The following is a 25,286-nucleotide window of genomic DNA, read 5'->3' on the forward strand; positions in this document are numbered from 1 at the left end:
TCAATTGAAGACGACACTAGAGCTTTATTACAAAATCAAGTGCTGTTTTTGCAAATTATGCTGGTTTGGCTGAACACAATGAATCAGACCCATTGAGACTTAAATCATTCACAAAGTGCAAAGGGCTCACCTTCTGCAAACTCTGCCCTGAACAATGGCCAATTTTCTTTTCTTTTTCTCCTTTTACACAGGGTGGGGAGAGAGTTTTCGGACGTTGAACAAACCGTGTCTGAGTGACTGGAGTTAGGAAAGCTACTGTGATGTGAGGAATTCGGGCTCAGATCCAGTCTTTTCAACATTTGCTTGTACAGAGAATAATGTCCTTGCTCAGGAGGATTATAATGAAAAAGAAAACAATTGACACATAATTGCTTATTTATATAAATATCCAAAACTCACATATTTCATTAACATATTTAATAACAAATCAAAAATGTTATATTGTCATTTCATATTTAATTTCTAAAGCTGAATCAAAGGCAGTTTGCTTATTTCTGTCTTATGATATTAATAAAACATGCTATGTTTATGTGTTAATATTCTCAATGTATGTCTAAAATATTCTTTATGTTTATCTAATATAACTTTTTAAATTACTTTTTGTACATGTGAGTGATTTCAAATACATACTACATATTGCACGACTGGCCTATAATTCAAAATATTCACTGAGCTGTAGTGAGTTCTGACTTTCTACCTGTAAGCAAACAGACATTAATTCAACATGGCAGCCGTGGGATGGCCTCTGCAACTTTCTCAGCCTCCCCAAGTAATTGGTGACCCCTGAACTCGGGCTCACATGGGGGAGCAGTGTGTGTGTGTGTGTGTGTGTGTGAGAGAGAGAGAGAGATTTTGAGCTCTCTTTATAACCGTCATGCACAGCTTTTTCAATAGCACATAAGTAATCTAAGTCTACTGTTATCAATAAACAAGTAATCAAATTTCAACAAGTCTAACAAAAGTTGTACTAAAGTTTGGATCACACTTTATTTTAAACGCATACAAAACACAAGTGCATAAGAAGGAAGGGAGTCTAACAGACCAATCACAGCGCTTGCGGTCCGCGTAGAATTGACGCGCTGTTAAGTTTTTGAAGAGAAGCACATCAGGTACAGCGTAGGTCTGTGTGTTTCTGCGCAGGCTGCGGCGTAGATTTGACGCAGAAATATAAATTGGGTATTTCTTATCCATCCTCAACCTAACCACAGGCTCTACTCTTCACCACAACGGTAACACTACTAAACCAACATAACAGAAACCTATGTAAATCCTAACAAAACACAAGATTTAAGTACTAACTTGTGTCTCTCTGATAATCTTGTGCAAAAACACACAAAATAACACTTAATTTCTACATTTATTTTCCTTGTTGTCTGATGCAAAGCATGCTGGGAACTAGAAAACACAATCATTTTAAGTTCACCTTACTATAAGGACATTTTGAGTTTACAGAACTTATTTCAATTAAGTCAAATGAGCTTTCATTATTATTTGAGTGAAATTAACTCATTACATTTAATTTATTTCACTGTTCAGTTTTACAGGTATGCTATCTTTCTCTCTCACTCTCTCTCACAACAAATTAGTAGTGAAAAGAGGTGCTTAACCCTTAGAAAAAAGTTAACTGTAAAGCTCAGGAGCTCACACACACACACACACACACAAAATATTCAAAATCATATAGAGCCTATTTTCTTTTCTCTTCACTTAATATGAGGTTTGCGTTTTAGCAGCCTTTTTTATTCACTTTTTATTATTATTATTATTATTTTAATAAAACAATTTGTGGGGCTATGCTAATTGCCAAATACGGTAATAGCCAAATTCCCCCCATATATAAAATAAAATAAAATATATAAAAAATGAAAGAAAAAGCAGGCTGCAGTGAAGCCAAGAAATTAGGTTAGAAAAATGGTAAGGAGAAGATCTTTTTTTTTTTCTTTTTTTACCAGTCTTGCTCAACCTACTGTTTAGAAATGTATGGTAGCCTATAGGCTATTTAAATGAACAATTTTGTTTTCTTAAAAAAGTAATCAGTTGCATGGTTTGTTATAAGCTGATAAATGTAAAGCTAGGCTAACTCAGTCATGCATTGGTCTGGTTGTTGTCTTATTTTGTCATGCAATAATACAATCATGCGTACAGAGCTCAGTAACTTTCATAAAGCAAATAACGGTTCATGTCACAACTGGCTGATTTTAGAGCACCACAGTTGTTTTCTCTTAGGTGCACCAACTACTGAGCTCAACAGAGAGTGAATGACAGGAACAGTGCCATTGTCTGTCAGACTTTAGCATAAGCAAGTTAGCGCTGATCTGTCTGAGCTGCTTATAGTGCACTACACTCTCACTGTCGCTTTATGCTGTACAAATCAATTTGTCTCCACTGATGGAAAATAATTGCAAAGCAAACAAATTATCTCTGCCACATTGAGCACACCTCACCGCCGGGAAAGAGAGAAAGAAGAAAGCAGGAGAGCAAGAGAGCTCTTTTACATGGATGCATAGGTCTAAACCACAGATTCCACGCTGCATGTTCCAACTGAAGCTGCATTGTTTATGTACTATGCCTCCAATTATGGGGGAAAAATCCAGGAAAGGTTTGAAATGCACGTAAATCAAATGGGAAAATAAAAACTGAGAAAGCAGAGATTAATCTAAAGTTGGAGGAAAAGTGAAAGAGAAAAATGAGAGCTGATATCCTCACTGAATGCTAGAAAAAGAGAAAGAAAGAAAGAATTGCAGATGACAGGAAATCGAGCAAAAAAGTGTTTTATTCTGTTAGAAAACGTCTCAGAGACGAGCATGTGACAAACTGCCAGTAAATAGGAATGACCCATTTAGCTTGAGGATAAATGTGCAAACATTTAGTTCATTAGTTTTCTGGATGAATCATTTGCGGCCTCAGCTCTTACAAAGAGGTTTTATTTAAGAATCCACTCTATCATAAGGATGAACTGTGGGATGTAAAACTAAGCTATATAGTGCTAGCAGAGTGGTCCATTATTATTATTCAATATTATTATAAAGAAGCTGATGTTATGCTTTTCTTTTTTCTTTTTTTAAAAAATTGTCTTTCATTCACAATTAGATGGCCTTCCATTACAGTATATGGAGGAATATTGTGTAATTAAAAAAATATAGCATAGTGGTGTTTTCTCTTGTATAAACTCATGGGCTATTGAGCATGACTAAATAAAATCTATTGAGCTGTTAGAATTGATTGTCAGTTGCTCATTGTGTGAAAGCTTCAGTTATTAATCTACATAAATTATACAAAACACTATAGTTAAAACAAAATAAATAATCTGATTATGTAATATGAGAAATAATTCCAAACTCACTAATTTTTTGACCCACAAGTTATATTATTGCTAAATTCACTACACAGCTTTGAGCTTGTTCCTATTTTGTATGTGTGTGTGCGCGCGTGCGCATTTTTGTGACAAATGAGGACATAAATTTGTATAATGGCAAGGGTATGACATAGGTATTACAAGGAGAAGGTGACTTTTCAGGACATTACCCCATGTCCCCACTTTTCAAAACGCTTATAAATCACACAGAATGGAGTGTATTGAAAATCTGAAATAGCACAAAGTTTCCTGTAAGGGGTAGAGTTAGGTGTAGGGTTGGTGTAGGGCAATAGCACATACAGTTTGTACAGTATAAAAACCATTACGCCTATAGGATATCCCCACTTTTTCACAAAAACAAACGTGTGTGTGTGTGTATTATGTAAAAAAAAAAAAAAAAAACACCCACCAAGGTTTATGCACAGGAAAGTTGCGATTGAAACATATTAACCATGAAAATCTGTTTAAAATGTGTCTTTAAAAACGTGTGCTGTAAGAATGAGTAAAAAGTAAGCAAGACCTGCCAAAGCAACAAATAGATGTGAAAATATATGTACCAAATCTTGACAAGCATATGGAGCCAAGCATCTTGTAAGGCCAAATGTTGCAAAAATATGCAGAAAATCTTACCACCAGATTGTTTTTTTGTTTTGTTTTTTGTGATGGCAGTACAGGGGGTGCCACATGTTCAAATGTCTTTCTTTTGTTTGATCACAAACTCTAATTCAGAGGTGAAGCACATAGGCCATGTAATTATTCCTGAGGGTGTGCTGTCAGACTACTAAGTGTAACTAAAAACCATTGAAGATGAACTGGCTGCAGGAAAGACGTGCAGTGACTGTAGACTGCAGAACTTGACAAAGCAGTGTGAAAAGGCACTTACAGAGGCGCCTTTGCTGTTATACTTTGACCCCTCTCAGATTATTCTTCAGGCTAATGTGTCAAAATTGTTTGCTGCAATCAGGACGGGCAGTGTGATATGCATCCAGGGCACTTACAGCTGCGAGTTATGATGTTTGCTGAATGTAAAATTCCATCAGCGTGTGTTCGGAGCTTGTGTAGTGATGCAGTCATATTACAGCCCATTAGAGACTTTCTTTACAAAGCCACTGGGACAGACACCTGCTCAGCTGTAAAGAATACTGCTGCAGCTGTGGTGTTCCGACATCAGTCGTACTTCACGATTGACTTCTTAGTAGTAAAATTACAGTAATGTTATGATTGACGCAATGAACCCTGCATCAAGGGTTATGTAATTAAAATAAAAAAAATAAAAAACTATGTTTATGCATATAGATATACATGTAGGCTACATGACATATATTTCCAAAAATGTATTCCAAATAAATAAACAAACAGTACATATTTGTATGGGCTAGATACTAACATATGAAATTGTTCCAATTTCTAGGTTTCATAGGTTTTTACTTCATATAAAAACTTCTTATATGGAAATTGAATGTATGTACATTTACTGCATTTGCATATGGGTTAGTAGTATTTAGTCTGGCATAACTGGTATTAATTGGATACCCATGCTGTGTAGATATCTGTGTCAGAATCCGCCATATAAATATTCTTATCAGTTAACCACCAGTTTAAAAAACTACATTTCTAAGTTCTAACTTTTAAAGCATTTTACAGCAAATAAAATACATTCAACTCAAACCAAATATGTGCTCTGCAGCAGCCTACACTTGTGCTGGAGATTGAAGTTAGATGGAGCTGAAATACAACATTATACAGACTTTGTTGCCATCTAGTGGTTCAAGAAAGAAGCATTCTAACTGCATAAAGTTCAGGCCAAGATTTGCGTAATACTACATTTGTAAGTTAAACAAACAAACAAACATGACCTGAATACTAGACAGAAAAAGAAAAAAAACACTGATTACTACAACAGAAACTTATGAATAACACTTATTTTTATAGCCTACATTGTATGAATGGAACCACAGCAGTGTATCCATGATTTGCATAATTTGAACGAATATATTTACTCAATATGTAAAATGTAGGCTTACTTACCACCATCACAACATGATTTTTCATTTTTGGATGAACTGTCCCCTTAATTGTTTATTATCTTCTTGCTGCAATTAGGAATTCCAGTTCTAATGTACACTGAATGGAATGTTTTTAAAAAAAATCAGAATTTGCACAGAAGTTTGTTCTTTTATTTATCTTGCACACCTGATGTTCAGTCCATGTTTGAAGGACTATATCTCAGCAAAAAGGGGGGAAACACCTTAATTGTTTTTTGGCTTAATTAAAACAGTACATTTACCAATTTGATGACAGCCTTAAAGGCATTGAACATCCCTGATGTGCTAGAAAAACATTAATACATATACAAATGTGCCCTTATAACAGATAACAGACTGTAAAACCACAGCAATGCTATCATTTACTATTTATTATGCAATGCTATCCATCCCATGTCTAGCTGCCAAACTTTATCAGAATAAGCTGTTTATAGCTGCAGTTGGGGATTTGATCTAGTGCTGGATAAAATGAATAGAGAAAACAATAAATCTTTCTCTTACTTGTACAGGTGAATTCTGATACTATTATATCAGCCTAAAACACACTAAGTTTGGAATATTTTTTTTTTTAAATGTCTCTTATGCTCACCAAAGCAATTTATAAATAATAATAATATTGTGAAATTGTACTTTTATATTAATATGTAAAATTAATATCAAATACATTTATATAATATATATGAATATATAATATTACAATTCAAATAACTGTTTTAATGAAATATATTTTAAAATGTGTAATTAATCCCAGCATCATTACTCCAGTCTTCAGTGCCACATGATCTTTCAGAAATCATTCTAATACTAACATATCTTATTCAATTTTTAAAACAGGTTTTGCTGTACAATATTTGTGTGAAAAACTTTCAAATGTTTAGGGTAAGTTAAAAAAGTTATTCATCAAGGATGCTTTATAATGTTACAAAATATTTATTTTTCAAATACATGCTGTTCTTTCGAACTTTCTATTCTGTCTATTCTATTTCTATCAAAAAACAAAAAAAAAAAAAACATAGATCTCACAAAAATATTAAGCAGCAAAATGTTTTCAACAATTCTAATACTAAAAAACATTAATAATAATGAATAATATTAGAATGATTATTAATGATCAAATTGCAATGATATCTGAAGGATCACGTGACACTGAGTAATGACGCTGAAAATTTAGCTTTGCATCACAGGTATAAATTACTTTTAAAATATTAACTGTAATATATCTTCAAAAATGTACTGTTTTACTGTATTTTTGATCAAATAAATGCAGCCTTGGTGAACATAAGAGACTTCTTTCAACAAAAAAAAAAAGTATTTATTCCAAACTTTTGATGATAGTCTATAAAATGCAATGGCAGTAAAGCCTTCACCATACCCAGTGGTTAGCTGCACATTTTGCATGTCATAAGGAGATATTGTTATCATCACAATGACCATCATCAAGTAAGGCCTGGGTGCAAACAGTTAGGCATCAGGTTGCTCTCCAGTGGTGTCCGGAGGGTCCCTAGTAGTTCCGCAGGAGCCAGGTAGGTGCAGATATGCCCAACTGGCTGAAATAAGCCCACCACCAGGGCTTCTCAGTCCTCTCCTCCCCATTCTCTCCCAGCTCCCTCTGGCTGGACTGCTCAAACTGATTAAATGGGTCAAAACGCTCATAGTTGTCCAGCTCAGGGATGTTAAAGTAGTCAAGAGAGGGTTCTTGTGGGACCTTCTTCAGCACAAAGTCCACCCGGCCCACCTGTATGTTCCTTGGCAGATGAATGCGCTTCAATACTTTAGAGTAGCCGGAGGCAGCTGCAGTCACAATGTGGACACCTGGATTCAACAGTCTCCAGTAATCACCATCCTCAGCTACAGAGAGAGACAGAGGCTGCAGCTACACTCATTTACATCTGCATTACGACTTATGGCTTTATTATAATTATAAATAGTTACCTGTAGTGATGTCATGTCGCACCCCTCTGACAGTTATCGTGGCTCCTTTTATACCATTTCCATGTTCGTCCTTCACAATGCCCTTTATACCTCGGTGGACCTGCAAGTAATTTGACAACTCAGAGTGATGAAGGTATAATTAAAAAAAGTTTGAAAAAAATGTTGAGGAATGTGATATGAATATTAAAAAATAAGGTCAATTCCAGGCATAATAACATTTAGCCAAACCAAGTCACCCTGTGTAAATAGGGTAAAAGTGTAACTAATAGATATCATCATACTTCCCTAGTTGATTGATTACATAAGGGATTGCAAACATATTTTGTATTACAAGTTTTCCGAAATGTTATGTTAAAAATGCTAATTAGGCACTATGTAATTAAATATGCACTCATTTGCAGAAACTCTGCATAAATATAAATATTGGATCAAAGCCAGGTTTCAAATTATTGTTGACAAATTAGAGTCAAGGTTTTTAAAGATTTTGGATATCTCATTTTATCACTCGATAAATCAAAAAATACGGTCACACGGTCAGCATGTTTTTAGGTATAAAATGTATAAAATCAAGTTAATAATATATCAACAAACCCCCCTGTAAAAAATAAAAATAAATAAATAAATAGTAAATAAAAAATAAAAAAACCTTTAGAATATAAATATAAAATGGAATGGAGATTTCTTGCTAAATGCAAGGGGGGGAAATATGTTGAGATTGTAGCTGTGTAGCTCAGTAAAAATAAATTATATATATTCAGAATGTGAGGAAATAAATAACAAACATAAAAGTCCAGCCTGTTGCAATTTATGCTTAGCTCCCAATAGAACTCAATAGAAACATGAACTCACAAACTCCATAAAGCTGAGCAGTGCCTCCTTATTCCTGAGCCACTCAGGGTAGAGCTCCACCTCAGAGGGGAATTTATCACAGCCCAGCTCCACAGTGATCTCATAACAGTTACTGTGCAGGTAGTTAAAGTCTGACATCCCTGTGAGTGACATGTATGGACAACACAACAACAAAAGATGCCAAAACAGTAATGTGTTTTTTAGTAATGTGTCTCAAACTGGACAGCCAACTGGAAATTATACATGCCATAAATGGCTTGCTCATTTTTAATTTAGGTTATATTTAACTTAATTAGGCCTCAAATGCACCATGATCAATGTGGTCTTCTTTCTTTAACAAAAGTGTTTACCTCCAGCAAAGCTATACCACTGAGCTCCATTGGTTATCCCTCCTTTACTGGCAAATGAGGCTCCACATCTCTCTGTGTCATTGTTGGACATAGTGGCATGGGCATCTGCATACGTCCTAGCCAACTGCTTAAAAATCTACACACACACACACCAAATGACTCGCAAAATGAAGTAAGAGCAAAAGAATTAAGTGCAGGTGGAGGAACATTCATTTACTCACTTGTTCATCTGGTGTGGGTGAGAACATCCTTTCTTCTTGGGGGTGTCTAGAGAGGTCAAAAGGGTAAGAGATGACCAGTTCTCCACCATGAAGACTGGCAGATATAACAAAAGGATGGGATCTTATCCACTTCATTACAGCATAGGTTTCTGGTGCAACTACCTGGAAAAAAAAAATGTGTGAGTTATGAATAAAATAAATAAATACATACATGTTATGTGTAATAAATGTACAAAATGTTTTGAAAAGATGTCCAAAATTTTGAAGTTTCTCTATGCTTTCATATTCTATTTAATTTTTAATTCCAGAGTAATGTGGGTTCTTCAGTTTTCCAAAGGTTATTCAGATATTCACACAAAACATGAATCCAGTGTATTTTTTTGTACAGCTGTATGTTTGATAGAAATGGCTGTGCGTTCATACTTCTACCTTATTTAACCAGTAGGACTCGGGGATTGGGATGTGGTCACTACGGAAATGTCTGAAGCGACGGCGATTGTAGAAGATGGAGGTGAGGTCAGGGAAGTTGCGGTTCAGATCGAGATTCTGTGCGTTGGCCCGACCGCTGGTCCACCCGTTGTACTCATGACCCTAAATGTTACAAACCTCATCAGTCAAAAAGCATGGACAAATTTGAACAGGGTTTCAAAAAGAGTCACTAAATATTTAAAGGTATAGCTCACCCAAACATGAAAATTCTGTCATCATTTACTCATCCCCATGTCATTCCAAACTTGTATGACTCTTCAGTGGAATGTATATTTTTGAAGAATGTTGGTAAGCAAGCAGTTTTAGCTCCCATTGGCTTCCATCATATGGGCAAAACCACCATGGAAGTCAAAGGGCAAAATGAAGAAAGAAATGCATACAGGTTTGGAACAATATGCGGGTGACTAAATGATGACAGAACTTTCCATTTTGAGTTCATTACATATGACTCTTTTGTAAAACATTTGCTACACATCAAGTTTAACACATTGGATGGATCAGAAAGTCCAAATGAAGTCAGACATTAAGAAAGAATGTCAAAAAGAGGGCAAGTGTTAAAAGACTACAGATTGTAAATGATCAGAACCAGGCAAAGTTATGTCTGTTAGTGGTAAATGAATGGACCAACACGGTTTTATCCTCTTATTTAAGATTCGATTCATTTTTATGTTATCTAATCACATAATTTGGTGGAATTCTTTTCATATTTTATGAATAAATAAACAATTGTTGAGTTTTATTAATTAAATAAACTGTCTTACAATTGTTTCCAACACCATCCATTATTCTTGAACATCACCCGTGGTGATCAGTATAATTTTGAGAAGATTTAGATTAATATACTATTAGTTTTGCAAGATAATGTTACTGCTGTTATATGACAAAGAAAATGCGGACAATTAGAGTTGTTAGTCAAGGCCTCCCTCTACCAGTTGTCTTTTTCAGTTTAGCTGTATCACTGAACCAATTGTAGCTTTTTATGCTTGTTTTGTTATGGTTTTGATATCATAAGCAGTAAAAAAAATTAAAAAACTGTGCCAACAATGAAACAATTGTTCCACAGTACCAAGGGCTGTGGTTTGCCTGATATGGACTTCCTCTGAGGTCTGACCTGTTCCGGAGGACACTCTCTGGTGCAGGGAGCTTGGTATGGTCAGTCAGCCGACAAACAGACAGGCAGACAGACTCAGACAACAAAATATTTACTTCCTGGTAGATGTTTTCGGGGTCGTTCCTATCGGCTACCTCAGAAGCGGCAATCTCATAGCCGTCAGGATTCATGGAGGGTAGGATATGGATGCGTGTGGTGTTGATGATGGTCTGAATTCGCTCATTGCCCAGCAGATACTCAGAACACAGATACTGAGCCAGGTAAATCAGCAGCTGCCGGCCGAGAACCTCGTTTCCATGCATGTTCCCAATTAATTTGATCTCTGGCTCCACTAGAGGGCAGTGAAGAGACAAATGCTGAATTTACAACAGTATAATAGACTAGTACACTTACTGGTGTGTATGGCAGAAATAACAAGAAAAGTATGCTAGTATGACATTACAAATTCAAACCAAAGAGGTCAAATAGGTGTTTTTCTAGTATTAAAATATACACTACCATTCAAAGGCTTGTTGTCAGTCATTTTAAAACTTACCAAGATTGCATATATCTGAACTAAAACACTGTAAAACAGTAATATTGCTAAACATTATTGCAATCTGTTTTCTATGTTAATATATTCCAAAATCAAATTTTTTCCTGTGATGGCAAATCTGAATTTTCTTTTCAGTGTCATGTGATCTGTCAGAAATTATTATAATATTATGATTTGCTACTCAAGAAACATTACCTATTATGAATGTTGAAAACGGCTGTGACGCTTCATATTTTTGTGTAAGCATGATACATTTTTTCAGTATTCTTTGGTGAACAGAAAGTTCAAAAGGCATTTCTTTGAAATATAAATAAATAATTTGTAACATTATAAATGTCTTTACTTTTACTTTTCATCAGTTTAATGCATCCTTGCTGAATAAAAGTATTAATTTCTTGCGTTCTCTATGAGTGTATCTCATACTCACATAGTTCATGTTGTCCAGGGTTATCGGAGAATTCAATAGCCAGCAAGTCTTTTCCTTCCACACTGCGCCCAATGCTGTATGTTTGTGAGATATGAGAGCATTTTGATGCTGTCTTCTTCAGGATGCTGAACATCTGAGAGTTGGTGTGGTAAGTGAACTGAATGATAGTGAAAATACCACCGTCAGACATGTTGGCAAAGGCCACTTCCTGCTTTTCTGAGGGGAGAAAATTGCATGAATACGTTATAGATTTTAAATATGTCATATAACCCATATCGCTTATGGTTATGAAGGTCAGCCTATTTAACATCTTCACAACTCTTATGATGATCTGCATTAAGGTGATTTTTCACTTTCATTTAATATATATGTAAAAATTAAGCATTAAATAATAGTTTTTTAAAAGTATAATTAAGCATTTAAGCCTATTAGTTAATAATTTATATTAACGCTAATTTTACTTTTACAACTCTTACCTCTTAACTCTGACAATGGGTCATAACAGCCCTCCTCATCACCAACGAAGAATCGGTCGCAGTCCAGAAAGTAAGGCCATGCCATTTGGATGGCCTCAAAGGCATGAATACAGCTCTTTTTCACCATTTCACATGAGCTGCGGCATGGCTTCATTAGCTTGTTGTCTTGACAACGGGGAGCCAACACCGAGCAGCCCAACAGACGGATGTCTGGAGAACACTCTCCATTGAGCAGGCCGTGGATCACGCTCAAGAGCAGGTACTCTGCACCCATCTCTAAATCCTGCCGTGAACGATGGCCCACAATGTTGGGGAATGTGGTGTGGCTGTAGGGCACATCCTGACAGTAACCAAGCACCATCTCCATACACTGCGCTAGGGATGGGACAGAAAGAAAAGAATTTAGAAAGAATGCGTCACAGACAGTGTGGTCTAGCAGTACTTTAATTTAATATGGAAACTGTAATAGTCAAAGTTTATTATATCTGCTCCCAGTCCTTGGACTGGAACATTTTGGGAATGTCATCTGCAGTGGAATGTTTTAATACTAAATTTTGAAGGGAGGGCCTCAAGTATCAAATATATGAAATATATTAAAGTTTCAAGAAAGAAACGCACAAATGCTTCACCTATTCAGCCTGTTTGTAACAGTTTAGTAATAAATACAGTACCTCCTTATAATAACAGTATGCGACTCATAATGAGTATTGCTTGCTTCATAATGTTAGTTGCTTCATAAGAACAGATTTAATGAAATTTAGCATTACATCACTTGCTCACCAATTGATCCTCTGCAGTGAATGGGTACCGTCAGAATGAGAGTAACAGCTGATAAAAATAGTCCATAAGTAATCCACATGACTCCAGTCCATCAATTAACGTCTTGTAAAGTGAAAAGCTGTGTGTTTGTAACAAAGACTTTTTTTTTTTATTTCAAACTATTGCTTTCAGCTAAAATATGAGTCCTCTTTCTGTAAAATTGCTTTCTTCAGTAAAATGTCATTTCATCTGAATGTGGAGAGAAATATGCACATATCAAGCACTGTTTACAAGTGAAAATAGTCCAAAATAGTTCTAAACAAATATATTGGTGGATTCTGATGTGAGAGGACAACAAGGGATGGACTTTTTCACTGGAGGAAGCATTATTATGGATTATGGACTCCTATTTTTTCCAGGGGTAACAGTTCAAAATGCCTTAATAATGTACATATTTGTTTGTTACAAACACACAGTTTTTTGCTTCACAAGATTGGTGGACTGAAGTAATGTGGATTACTTTAGGATTATTGTAATGTTTTTATGTGCTGTTTGGACTCTCACTGACGGCACCCTTTCACTGCAGAGGATCCAATGATAAGCAACTGATCTAATGATAAATTTCTCCAAATCTGCTCCAATGAAGAAACAAGCTCATCTACATCTTGGCCTAACAGTAGTAAATTGTCATATTTGAGTGAACTATTTCTTTAATATATCACATTAATAATTTGGCCCCCTATAAAGAAATGATAGACTGTACCTTTGTATATGCTAACTCAAATCTTTCACTAATTTAGCCTAAGGTCTTTGAGAATATATCATGTCTTTCCCTTTCTACAGTGATGAATAGACAAGTCCCATCTTGCAGTGATGTTTGGTATTCAGAGTATCTTTCTCCCCCATACCTTACAGGCTATAGAGCTGTGAAAAACTAGATGTTTTTGCGCTCTAAATTTGAGAAAATCAAGCAACAAGATATAACAATTGCATATTTTGGTAGTCGATAATTTATTCCAGTACGCACAACAGAATAAAAAGAAATACTTACGCCTCTCTTCTGCAGGTGCTCTGCATCTTCCTAAAATAAATAAATAAACAAACTATTCACAGAGGGTGTTTTGAAACCGTTGCAAATTCTGGCGTCTGAAGGCTAGATGGCAGTAGAGTACAGTGGAAAGAAAGCCATCTTTCTTCTTGAATATTGCATGACAGTTTCAAATCATCACACACTTGTAAACAAGCAAAACATGATTTGACCTCTGAGCATTTATACTGCCAATCAAGCGTTTGTACACACCCACTCATTCTTTATTAAACTATTTCCATATTTTACATGAATGATGTTTTAAAAGTGTTTTTTTTTTTGCCAATATTAATATTTAAAACAAATATATTTGCTTTTTAGTCGCCTAAAGCAACGACCCGTTGCCTAGATTACATTTCTGGACATTCAACCAACCACCTTCATAAGGTGCATCTTGGGATGCTTTCTAAACAGTATAAAGTGCTGGGAACTTTTTTTTTTTACTTCATAAAATAAAAATAATTAAAACACGGAGTAAAATCATATATTAATAATATTGTTGCAGCATGTAGTAACAATAATAGCCTAATAATAATAATAATAATAATAAGCTAATATTAATAGCAACAACAATAATAATATTCTTTGAAATTTAGGCATCTAATTTTTAAGCATCTAATTTTTAAGCATTTAAACGTCAGACACAGATTAAAAAAAAAAAAAAAAAACGTATTTAAGATCAGGAGAATTCAATCGAGCATTCAAGATTTGTACTAAGCAGTGAAGCTATATTGTAAACCTCTGAGCATGAGCCTGCTAAAGTTGGTGCAACACTGAATGAATGTATAACGTTACCTATTGCTGCTTCTTCCGGAGTACATCTTCTTGGGACGCTCCAGCATGTCGCCAGTGAGCTTAAAAGTATTAAAACCGTGAGCATTTTGCTGTCCATAAACTGAGTGATGTGGCAGTCGCTACGACGTACAAAGTTGATCATCTTCCGAAAAGTCCCGCTACCCCCATCGCTTAAAGGAGAGCCTGCACGAACAGCGCTGCCAAATGATCAAATTACAGCAAAAAGTTTCTCCGCGGTAGGCGGCCGCTCTGCTGTGTCTGGGACCCACTGTAATTACAGTCCTTTAGGAAAGCCTGACTTCACATTTACCCCCTTTGTGCCATAGAATTACTTCAAAACCACTGACAGGTTTTTTTTTTTTTTTTTTTTGAGTTTCTTGTCTCAAGAACTCCCAGTGTGAGGTAAATTCACTTGCCTGGATGGTTTTCAGAAAGGCCTGTGTCCACCTGGTCATATAAAGCCCCACTCTACACTGTTTCAGACCACAATCTAAGACATGTAGCAGCCTACATGAGACATGGAACTTAACACAATATGCAAAAAGCAGTCAATTATTTGAATTATAATCCACTTATTATTCACTGGAGCTGTTATAAAGCTGATAAATGGAGCAGAATTGGCTCTTTTCAGTTTAAATCCTATAAGGACAAAAAGTTCCTTTTGTTTTCAGATGAACAGATTTTTTTGTTTGTTGTTAGTATGTCATAGGTCAAAGAACATAGTGGTCAAAGGGCAATGCTTACGTTGTGAATGCTGCGTTCAGGACGTTCGTATTTACTAGAAGTCGTTATCACGACGTCGGGTGCGTTCAAGTCACTTTGGTCGGAAAAATATGGCGATTTAACTTTTCTACGTAAAATTCAACGATTTTTTAAACTCTACATCTACAAAATATTGAATGAAAAATGTGCATCAGTGTGTTTTTTCTTTTTTCCGTTTTTATTTAATTTATGAAGGTGATGTAAACTGAATAATTATATATTATATTATAATTATACAATAATATATTGTGTATATGCAACGTATATAGTTGTATTGTACATTACAAAAAAAAATCATTTTATTCATTTCAACAACTTTACCGACGCTGCATAGGCCTATCTTAATGCTGCCTTCACGTGCTATTGGAATTATCGTAAATACGAGTTTCATAATCGGAAATTGGACGTGAACGGCCTCTCAAGTCGAATTTACTACTGGGAAATTCGGAAATAATTTTGATACCCGAGTTTCCGAGTTGGGCGGGTCATAAACTTTAAACATGGTGGAGGGAACAACCATTGCTGCTGTCAATGCTGTTCTCACAACAACTGCTATCCCTTTGTCTTATCGCTAAAGTAGTGTATTTATAGCTATATGAACGATCATTCGAAGCATATTGTATGTTTTATAAGCAGTGAAATAAGCGTGTATTTGACCGAAATTCCAGAATTGTCAGCGAACTGCATGTATAGCGCGGTGAATGTTTATATGATTGTCAACCAATGGGATGCTACATTTTATTCTTTCCGACATTAAAGCACTTGAATACGACAAGCTCGTAATCACGACTTCATAATTGGGAAAATAGGAAATTTCCGATAGCACTTGAAGGCAGAATTAGTCTTTGGCTGCGTCCATTGCAACTGACACGTTTTTTCACTGACACGCCCCCAACTAGGTCCCATGACCAGTGTTGGGCACGTTACTTTAAAAAAGTAATTAGTTATAGTTACTAGTTACTTCTCACAAATAGTAACTGAGTTACAACATTCTAAAAGTAACTAATTACCAGGGAAAGTAACTATTGCCTTACTTTAAAAAAAATTAAAAAATGTTCAAACATGTCAAATAACTTGGATGCCCCCAATATTAAATGAATGAAATGGACACTAAATATAATAAATTGTTATTATAAAACATTGTACACTAATCTATTTTAATATTTCTGTGGGACAATGTGAGAGACACCTATCAAATTCAATATATTATTGTAAATAGTATCAAGCAATTATATATATAAAGCTTATGTTTGTAAAATGGCACAGTTTTTTTTTTTTTTTTTAAATATCTGACACTTAGCATCAGTCAGTCAAGCATTATAATCTGATATTATGATAATTTAGCATTATATGATGATAGAACTTTAGTAATTATTTGTCATGTTGACTGAACTTAGGACTGGTGGTGGTGCTTAAGATATTGTTTGTCATGCAGTGTTTCGATAAAAAATGGGAAAAAAACCAACTAAAAATAATACTGATAAGATAACAAAACTACTACGAATTCTACTACTAATAACAATATAAAACGCACTAAGGATTAATGAGCTGCTGGGTTCATGAATATTAATCACGTTGTCTGCGTTCGCTTGAATTGATTTGCTGAAATCAAAACAGGGACGATAATAGGTGAGCGCCAGCCAATGAGATTGTCGCTTGCGCATAAGTTCCGCCCACTACCAGAGAACCCGGCAGTTCTCAAAAGCTGAAGAATTCCAAAGGAACTCCGTTATTTTGGCAGGAAAATGCAACAAAGAATATCGTTTACATGTAGCGCGTCACTTCTGCATGTTATGAAAACTTATCTTGCTCTGTATCTTTCTTTGCGCATGTGAGACAAAGCGATGGCGAGTCGTGCGCCTTCACACTAGAGTTTACGGTATGTCAAATACAACACTGTGCATCCATTCAGATAAACTGAAAAATAAAATGATAATAATATTATAAATTATAGTAACACCACATTTTATTGTCAGTAACGGTAACGGCGTTGTAACGGGGGAAACAGTAATTCGTTTGATTACTCGTTACTGAAAAAATAACGCCGTTAGTAACGCCGTTTATTTATAACGCCGTTATTCCCATCACTGCCCATGACATGCTGCTTTTTGGATGCTTTTATATAGGCCTAAGTGGTCCCTAGTACTGTATCTGATGTCTGTTTCCCGAAATTCAGCCTTGGTGCAGAATTTCAGCCACTACGAGCCAGTCTCACAATGAGCTTTCCTTAGGACGTGCCATTTCTGTGTCTGTAGCTTTAAATGCTAATGAGGAGGAGAGAGGCGGGGCAAGGTGGAGGGTGGGTGTGTGGTCTTAACCAGCTTGCGCTACCATGCGCTAATGTTGACAGTGGATGTATCGCAATGGCTCGTAGAAACACAGTCCTTCAAGCTTTTCAGTTTGACCCAGAATCTGATCCAGATGGAGAAGCACCGGATGAAGAAGTTGCAACTCAGCGGCTACAGCAGGACGTCTCCGAATGGTTAGTTTAAAATATTGTGTCTGCATACGGTACTTTAGTTGGTTTGTTTATGTATGCTGTTACAGTTCTTATCATGTAGCTAATGCTAGCCATAGGCTTGGATGAAGGAACTAAAAAAATACTTCGGTGTTCATTTGTACATCCAAAAACTGAGCAACTGTCATGCTTCGCTCATTTGAAAGCCATGGTGTCTCTCGAGGAAAAAAAAAATATTGCGCTGGACTCGCACGGTAGTAGCTCATTTTCTCATGGGCGGGCAAAGCAGAGAAAGGGGAGGTAACCTTTCCCCGTATGACGACATGAAGGGAAGATTCCAGATTGGGCCATCTGAGCTTTCATTTTCTCAAAGGCGAAGCAGGATACCCAGGGCTCGGTTTACACCTATCGCCATTTCTAGCCACTGGGGGACCATAGGCAGGCTAGGGGAACTCATATTAATGTTAAAAAACCTCATAAAGTGACATTTTCATGCCATGGGACCTTTAAAGAAAATTTCGAGTTTCCCACTCGTAATAACGACGTTGCGGTGGCGTTCATGTGAGTTCAACTCGTAAATACGATGTATCCGACATGAACGCACCAGTAGTATGTCTGGGAATGTGTTTATACTACTACACACCTACACATTTCTTTATGACTTCATCTTTATAAAATTCCAAACATACATTGTGAAAACTATTAACCTAAACTGTATGAATAACTGATTCAAGCTGACTGTATTACTCTCTGAAGATTTTAGCATGGAAATGGATATGACAATGTTAATGTATTAGACACTTCTTACATATAGCATATAAAATAACCCGTAGCAGATCTATACAGGTGGAGCTGGGAAGGTGGAGGGTTAAGAAGGTGGAGGCTTTCAGAGGAAATCTGAAAGCATGCTGCAAAATGCTCAAGTGGATGCTAACCAGCCATTTAAATGTAAAGTAGTAAGCTCATTGGCTATATAAGCAACATGAACCAATCAGTTTCTGCCAAGTCGTTTAACGCTGTGAATATCATCAGTTATGTTAAAAAAACCATCAGCCTGTGCCATCTAGAGTTTCATGAAAGAACTTGGCATTTGGTTACACCATCTTGCAGAAATAACTCTAATTAATGTTAAAAGCCATGTATTCAGTATATCTTGGTATGATTGATGGTTCATTATATTTCTTTCACATCATGTGACCATCAGCTGTAATTTACCTCTAAAAGACATATAACTTCTACAAGATAAATGACTGTTGCCACCAGAGTTTGCCAAAAGGGCAGTTCGATGAGGTCAACAGATGAAAAGAATACAGAATCAAACAGAAACAGAATTTTTAAACTAGGGCTAGATGTCACCTTTCAGCATTACAACTTCTTGCCAAGACAACACTGGAGTGGCTTTAGGACGCGTTTTAGTAACTTTGCGTGTCGAGTCAATGGCTGCACTTGGCAGAATAAAGTTCTGAATATGTCATTTTTTAATTACATGAGAGATGTAACGTTGTCTTCATGTTAATGTAGTTTTTTGGTTTGTGTGTGTGTGTGTGTGTGTGCGCGTGTTTTTGTGACAAATGAGGACATAAATTTGTATAATGACAAGGGTATGACATAGGTATTACAAGGAGAATGTGACTTTTCAGGACATTACCCCATGTCCCCACTTTTCAAAACGCTTATAAATCACACAGAATGGAGTGTATTGAAAATCTTAAATAGCACAAAGTTTCCTGTAAGGAGTAGAGTTAGGTGTAGGGTTGGTGTAGGGCAATAGCACACACAGTTTGTACAGTATAAAAACCATTACGCCTATGGAATATCCCCACTTTTCACAAAAACAAACGTGTGTGTGTGTGTGTTTGTGTGTGGTCCTGCTATTCCTCATGCTACAGGGACCAAGTGTCCCAACAAGGATAGTAATTTTTTATTTAATGTTTTTTTGGTCTCCATGAGAAAAACAGAATTAAGTTTTTTGAAAATCTAAAAATGCAGAAAGATTTCTGTGAGGGTTAGGTTTAGGGATAGAGTTAGTGGATGTGCCCCTCAAAAAAAATTCACGTTCTGGACTGAATGGGCACTTTAGCACTGAATCAACCTAAATACATTAATTCACAACAAAACTAAATGTTAAGGGATTAATCAGGTACACTGTAAAAAATCTGTGAAAATGCTACAGTAAAAACCTGTTAAATGGTTAACGGTAAGTTCCCCTAATATATACAGTGAAAAACTGTAATAGACATTTCAGACAATTATACGGTGAAATATCGTTTTTGGAAGTGAAAACGAATGTAAAATTTACAGGGAAAAACCTTAAATTGATGTTCCCAGAATTCCCTGCGTTGCATTTCAAATTGGATGTTTTTTCTTTGAAATAACTATGTTTCTAATTAGTATTTTCTTACTAATTATGTTTATTAGGGTTGTATGTTACATCTAATGTTGTTAAAATAATGTTTATTGCATATTTCAGTTTAATGAGTCTCACCATGATAGTGTTTAGTGTTTGTGTGAATGACACTGTGCACCTTCTATATATATATTATTATTATTTAAAAGCTGCTTGTGATGGGCTTTGGTTCATCATGTGACTTTCTCATCACCACCTGCATCAGTGTTTCAAAGGTACAAAACAGATTTCAGTACTTCTATAGGTTGGTATATTAACATTATATCAGTTAATGAAATTATGGTATTTCACTGTAATTTTCAACCTGGTCTATAAAATTACGTGCCTCTGCGCACTTTTTGTGCGACACCGTTTTACGTACCTTGCTGCACGTTTTGCCGCAGTTTCAAATAGAAATGTCCACTGAGTGGCGCTAAAACACAGGTTCAATATGTGAACCCTGGCACGTTTTTATTACGTAGGTATTGGTACGTATTGCTCTTTTATTATTACATTGCTTCAGATACGTATTGCGGCGGTTCAGAATTCAAATATCCGGGGACTGTCGCTAAAGGTTAATGCTCTCTCTTGTTGGAAATATGCTCTACACTAAATCCAGCCCTAAACCTACCCGATAGTGTTAACAAATGCAAAACTGATATAAAAACGTGATGCAATTGTGCCATTTGAACTTATTTTTACGCAGATTTTAACTGCTTTGTCGAACCGTAGTCACACGGGATTCAAACCAGTGCTTCTTGTCTTCTAAGTCCGTCTTCTTACTCCGTGAGCTACCGAACAAACTTATCATCTATGAAAACCCATAGATATGAAGCTGGATGTGTGCGATGCTAACATTCAAAAGTATCAGTTTTCAAATCTCCCAGCATATTAATATTGTTTTGAAGTCATAGCATGATATTCTTCAAGAAAATTACGCTTTATTAATCGCAACTCTGTAAATTTGTGTGAAAGTGTTCATTTATTTTGGAAACTGCAGTGATATGTACTTATTGGTACGTATTTCATGTCACGCTAAAAAGTGCACCCAGGTACGTAAATACCATGAGACCAGGTAGGTAATTTTAATTTTAAGTTAAAACCTAAAATGTTGCTACCGTATTTTTCCACAGCTGCTGGTTTTTACCATACATTTTATGGAATTTTTTTTTACAGTGTAGAATTAGCTCTTTAAACTAAGTACAGGTCATCATTTATTACAATGATAAATACCTATACAATTCTTACTCTTGTACTATAATTTTATTTCAGAATGTACATTATAATACACATTACAGTACTATGTTGTGAATAAAGAGTCATACATTTATAACAGTTGAGTGTGCAAAACTTCATGGTCTGAATTCAATAAAAGAAAATCCAGTGATTGGCAAACGTTTTCACCTACCATGGTTTTAACAGACAGAAATGATACAGTGTGCGCCATTATTTCAGAAATTACAGGCAGTTTGGTGTGGCATTTAGCCACTGACTAACCAGTCCAATGCTGAGCACATATTTATGAGAGTGTCAGTTGTCAGCCTTTTTTACCTGCTCTAGTGACAATTATCCTCCATCAGCTTGTTAACCCTTTGTGAATAGCATTCATTTTCCATGCCTGAGGGACTGCTGTCACCAGAAAGTGTGTATAAGTTCCGTCCCAAAATCCTGTTGCAAATTCCAAAAAGGGCCTTCTTATATTGTTGCCGTAAGAGGGAGTAGACGAAAGGGTCAGACGCAGCTTTGCTGTACACCAAGCACTTGCTCATGATCCCCCAATAACGGTTGATTTTTACTGAAGGAGCCAGTTCAGTCAGTCTAGGACAAAAGAATCATCTATATTAATAAAGAAACATTTAATATGGCACTGTATTGGACGAATTGAACATTTTTGTTGTAAACAAATTACAATAAATTGGTGTTTTCTAGCACCCAGGATAGTAGTTGGATTAATGCAGAGGTTTATTTAATAATCATATTATATAATAGGGCCTTCTTGCAACAAAGTGTATTTTTTATTAACAATGTTCAATAGCTTTATTGTATCCAGTGATTTAAGGTATGTAAATATACATATATAGGTCTTCAAATAAATCCACTCTGAGAAATATTCACAGGAGTAAAAAATGTGACAACTAGCCCCAGTCTCTTTTGTACGGTGGCCGAGAGAGCTCAGCGCGCTGCAAACAAAAAAACACCTGCAAATTAAGAAAAAAACTTCATCAATTTGACAACACACGCGCTGCAAATACTCACAACACAAACAAATAAAGAAACGCATTGCAAATACTCACAACACAACCAAACAAAGAAACGCGCTGCAAATAAAATTCTTTATTTGTTTGTGTTGTGAGCATTTGCAGCAGTCTGCTGTCAAACTGATGAAGAGGTTTTCTTGATTTGCTGGTGCTTTTTCTATTTGCATGTGTTTTCTGAAGTTGCAGCGCGTTGAGCTCTCTCGGCCACTGTACTTTTTTACTATTATACAGTGCACTTACTATGGAGAGTATGTGTAAATTATTATGTATTATTGTTACTCTGAGAAATATTCCCTCTATAAAAAAATGTGACAACTAGCCCTGGCCTTCCCTGTACTATTAGGCCTATGCATACAAAAACATTTTATTTAAATAATATCTGTTCTCATAAATCATAATAACTGTTCTCACTGCATCATGCTAAAAGTATTTGCAAAATGTTTACAATTTAATGCGCTCAATTCTACTATAAATTAATTGAAATAATCACACTATTACATTTGAAATAGGGTAACTTGCAGTCTGCAACCTATTACATTTACAACACTGGTCTTGGTATGATTGATGTTTCACAATATTTATTTCGCATTATTTTATAAACTAAAAAATGTATTTTCATAATGCAATACCGTGTTATGACATAGGGGGCGAAGCACAGGACGAACGACCCGATGAAAATGCAGATTTTCTTAGTGGCCCTCTGTCTCCTTTTCTTCTGTTCCAGTAAGCACCGTTGTTTTACACTAAAAAGATTCAAAGAACACGTCACGAATACACATGCTTATAATATGTAGTACAATATTGTAATCGTTGCTATATAATATTTTAAATGTACCTCGGATGAATGTCGACAAGTAGTAAAAGTGTCTGCACCGTTATGACATCTATCCTCTTACAATGGAAGCGCGCCACTTGTAGGACTTTCAGGTAGGCAAAGCATAGGATGAAAAGCGAGAGGGCGAAGGTACACGCGTGGAAGACCGCGGTGAACACCATGAAGTGACCGCGGCTCTCAGCATCTTCTCTCAGGTGCACGGTGCAAGACGCGTACGCGGGACTGTAATCGACCCAGGACAGCAGGAGAGGAGTGAGCGAGAACGCGAGCGAGTGAAGCCAGGCATAGCTGACCATTAGCGCGGCATTCTTGAGTCTCATTTTGCTGGGATAAGTCAAAGGAAAAACCACGGCTATCCAGCGGTCTATGCTGAGAACTGCCATGCTCAACATCGTGTTGGTAGTCAGAAAAGTATCCATAAAGCACACTGTATAACAAAAGTGGTCGCCGAAAGGCTTCTGTTGTTTGACGACCCCAAGCAGGGTAGAAGGCATGTTGAGAACAGCGATGAGGATGTTGCAGAATGAGAGGTTCGTGATGAAGATCGCTGGCACCTGTGCACGAACTTGTGCGCTGCAGGTGAAGCATAGTAACACCAGCGAGTTCGCCACGAGTGACACCACTGCAATTACAACGATGAGTAGTTCTAGAAATATATCCAATAAGTTCATGACTCTGTCCAAAGTCAATAGCAGCTGATTTGTTGCGAGTTTTTGTCCTTGCTCTCCCTTTGGGTCCTCGGTGGCTCATCTTTGCTGCTTTCCATTCTGCTTTGGTAAAAATGACCGCTGTTAAGTGTCGGTTGTTGTCGATGAGTGCTGTCCAGTGTGCTGAAGAGATCTTTGACTGATTTGATTATCGTCGCATCATTACCTTTTAACCAACTGAATCCTGTCGTCCACATCTACGGAGTTAATATTTGTATGATTTCAAATTAGGCACTGTAATACAACGCGTTCGAAAGTATAACGTGAATTGAGAGCGCGCAGTCGGAGCGCGTGCTCATGCGTATTGAATTATTCTTCTCTGAGCGCTCCCGGCTCACGTGCAGCCAGTTTATTACATGTGACGTTTGCTTGAGAAATTGCAGTTTGGCCAGTGGGAGAGATTGCCGATGGAAGATATGAATTCTTTTAAGCCCAAGGAAGTTGCAAAAAGTAAAAGAATTCATGTTGCACAGTACCTTTTGCGCTCTGTGACATTTAAAAAATGAATATCCCTGAAAACACAGAAGCTTGATTATATAGTGGTGTAGCGAGAGTAAACGCATCACACGACACCAGCCCAGTTAACGTCTTGTGAAGCGAAAAGATGCGCGATTGTAAAAAAATACATATTAAAAATAATAAATAAATAACTAAAAAAGATTCCAAATTAAAGCGGTTTAACTTTAAACCTTCGCGTCTGGCCAAAATATACCAGTCCATAATTCATAATAACACTTCCTCCAGTGAAAAAGTCTATCCCCTGTTGTCCTCTCACATCAAAATTCACCGCATATTTGTTTAGACCTGTTTTGAACTGTTTTCACTTGTAAACGGTGCTTGATATGTGCACATTTCTCTCCTGATTCAGATGGAAGCAACGGCCTTAAATTAAAAACATCTTACAATGGGTTTGTTTATTACAAACATCCAGCTTTTCACTTCACAAGACATACTTAATGGATTGAGTGTGGATTACTTGTGTAGGCTATTATTGTGATGTTTTTATCAGCTGTTTGTACTCTCATTCTGACGGCACCCATTCACTGCAGAGGATCCACTGATGAGCAAGTGATGTAATGCTAAATTTCTAAACCTGTTCCGATGAAGAAATAAACTCACCTACTGTTTTATTCATTTATTTTTTTAATTTTGTGACTACTTTTGTGTAATTGGAAATTGGAAATAAAGAAGTAACAGAGTGGAAACAGCTAAAGTTAATCACTGATTAGTGAAAAATTGAGAGATAGGCTACTGTAATTTTTATACTGCATAGCCTCTTGTGACATAAGTAAATAGTACAGTAAAGACTTTTTTGATATATAAAAAAGAAAATTAAAATAGCCAGGGCTATTTTTCATCGTTACCATGGCAACTTGTAAAATTATTTTGGACTCTTTATTTTTTCCATGAGGTTTTTTTCTTCTTCTTCTTTAATCATTGAGGATAATT

The 25,286-nt window shown here is 36.2% G+C and overlaps 2 protein-coding genes across 6 annotated transcripts; both read right to left on the reverse strand.

The window, feature by feature from the left end:
* Positions 1-5,510: 5,510 nt before the first annotated feature.
* cpz (carboxypeptidase Z) lies at positions 5,511-15,127 on the reverse strand. 4 transcript variants are annotated; one of them, XM_058791736.1, is made up of 11 exons: positions 14,432-15,127; positions 13,601-13,630; positions 11,791-12,165; positions 11,315-11,530; positions 10,448-10,683; positions 9,182-9,343; positions 8,753-8,914; positions 8,532-8,667; positions 8,182-8,321; positions 7,333-7,432; positions 5,511-7,248 (listed from the first exon to the last, which is right to left on the reverse strand). In XM_058791736.1, exons 1-11 carry the CDS (start codon positions 14,571-14,573, stop codon positions 6,902-6,904), a joined length of 2,046 nt encoding a protein of 681 aa, XP_058647719.1. In that variant the 5' UTR covers positions 14,574-15,127; the 3' UTR covers positions 5,511-6,901. The 4 variants fall into 4 exon arrangements, with proteins under 4 accessions (XP_058647719.1, XP_058647737.1, XP_058647747.1 ...); XM_058791754.1 differs by having other exon boundaries at positions 10,487-10,683; positions 14,432-15,126; XM_058791764.1 differs by having other exon boundaries at positions 11,791-12,160; positions 14,432-14,541.
* A 6,174-nt stretch (positions 15,128-21,301) lies between these two features.
* Positions 21,302-24,374, reverse strand: gpr78a (G protein-coupled receptor 78a). 2 transcript variants are annotated; one of them, XM_058783497.1, is made up of 3 exons: positions 23,131-24,373; positions 22,925-23,038; positions 21,302-21,855 (listed from the first exon to the last, which is right to left on the reverse strand). In XM_058783497.1, the coding sequence occupies exons 1-3, from the start codon at positions 23,799-23,801 to the stop codon at positions 21,594-21,596; spliced, it is 1,047 nt and encodes a 348-aa protein (XP_058639480.1). In that variant the 5' UTR covers positions 23,802-24,373; the 3' UTR covers positions 21,302-21,593. The 2 variants fall into 2 exon arrangements, with proteins under 2 accessions (XP_058639480.1, XP_058639488.1); XM_058783505.1 differs by lacking the exon at positions 21,302-21,855 and adding an exon at positions 21,870-22,235 and having other exon boundaries at positions 23,131-24,374.
* Between the last annotated feature and the right edge of the window lie 912 nt (positions 24,375-25,286).

The sequence above is a fragment of the Onychostoma macrolepis genome, chromosome 01 (assembly GCF_012432095.1).
Source record: "Onychostoma macrolepis isolate SWU-2019 chromosome 01, ASM1243209v1, whole genome shotgun sequence".
In the NCBI taxonomy this organism is placed as follows: Eukaryota; Metazoa; Chordata; class Actinopteri; order Cypriniformes; family Cyprinidae; genus Onychostoma; species Onychostoma macrolepis.

Coding starts and splice junctions, on each gene's coding strand:
- cpz (XM_058791736.1), bottom strand. CDS start 14,573: ATGATCAACTTTGTACGTCGTAGCGACTGCCACATCACTCAGTTTATG. Junction 10,684..11,314: donor CCCTGGACAACATGAACTAT/GTGAGTATGAGA, acceptor ACTGCCCTCTAG/TGGAGCCAGAGATCAAATTA. Junction 9,344..10,447: donor CCGAAAACATCTACCAGGAA/GTAAATATTTTG, acceptor TGTAACATTTAG/GGTCATGAGTACAACGGGTG.
- gpr78a (XM_058783497.1), bottom strand. CDS start 23,801: ATGAACTTATTGGATATATTTCTAGAACTACTCATCGTTGTAATTGCA. Junction 23,039..23,130: donor CTTGTCGACATTCATCCGAG/GTACATTTAAAA, acceptor GAATCTTTTTAG/TGTAAAACAACGGTGCTTAC. Junction 21,856..22,924: donor GCCCCCTATGTCATAACACG/GTATTGCATTAT, acceptor CTTTTGTCCTAG/ACTGACTGAACTGGCTCCTT.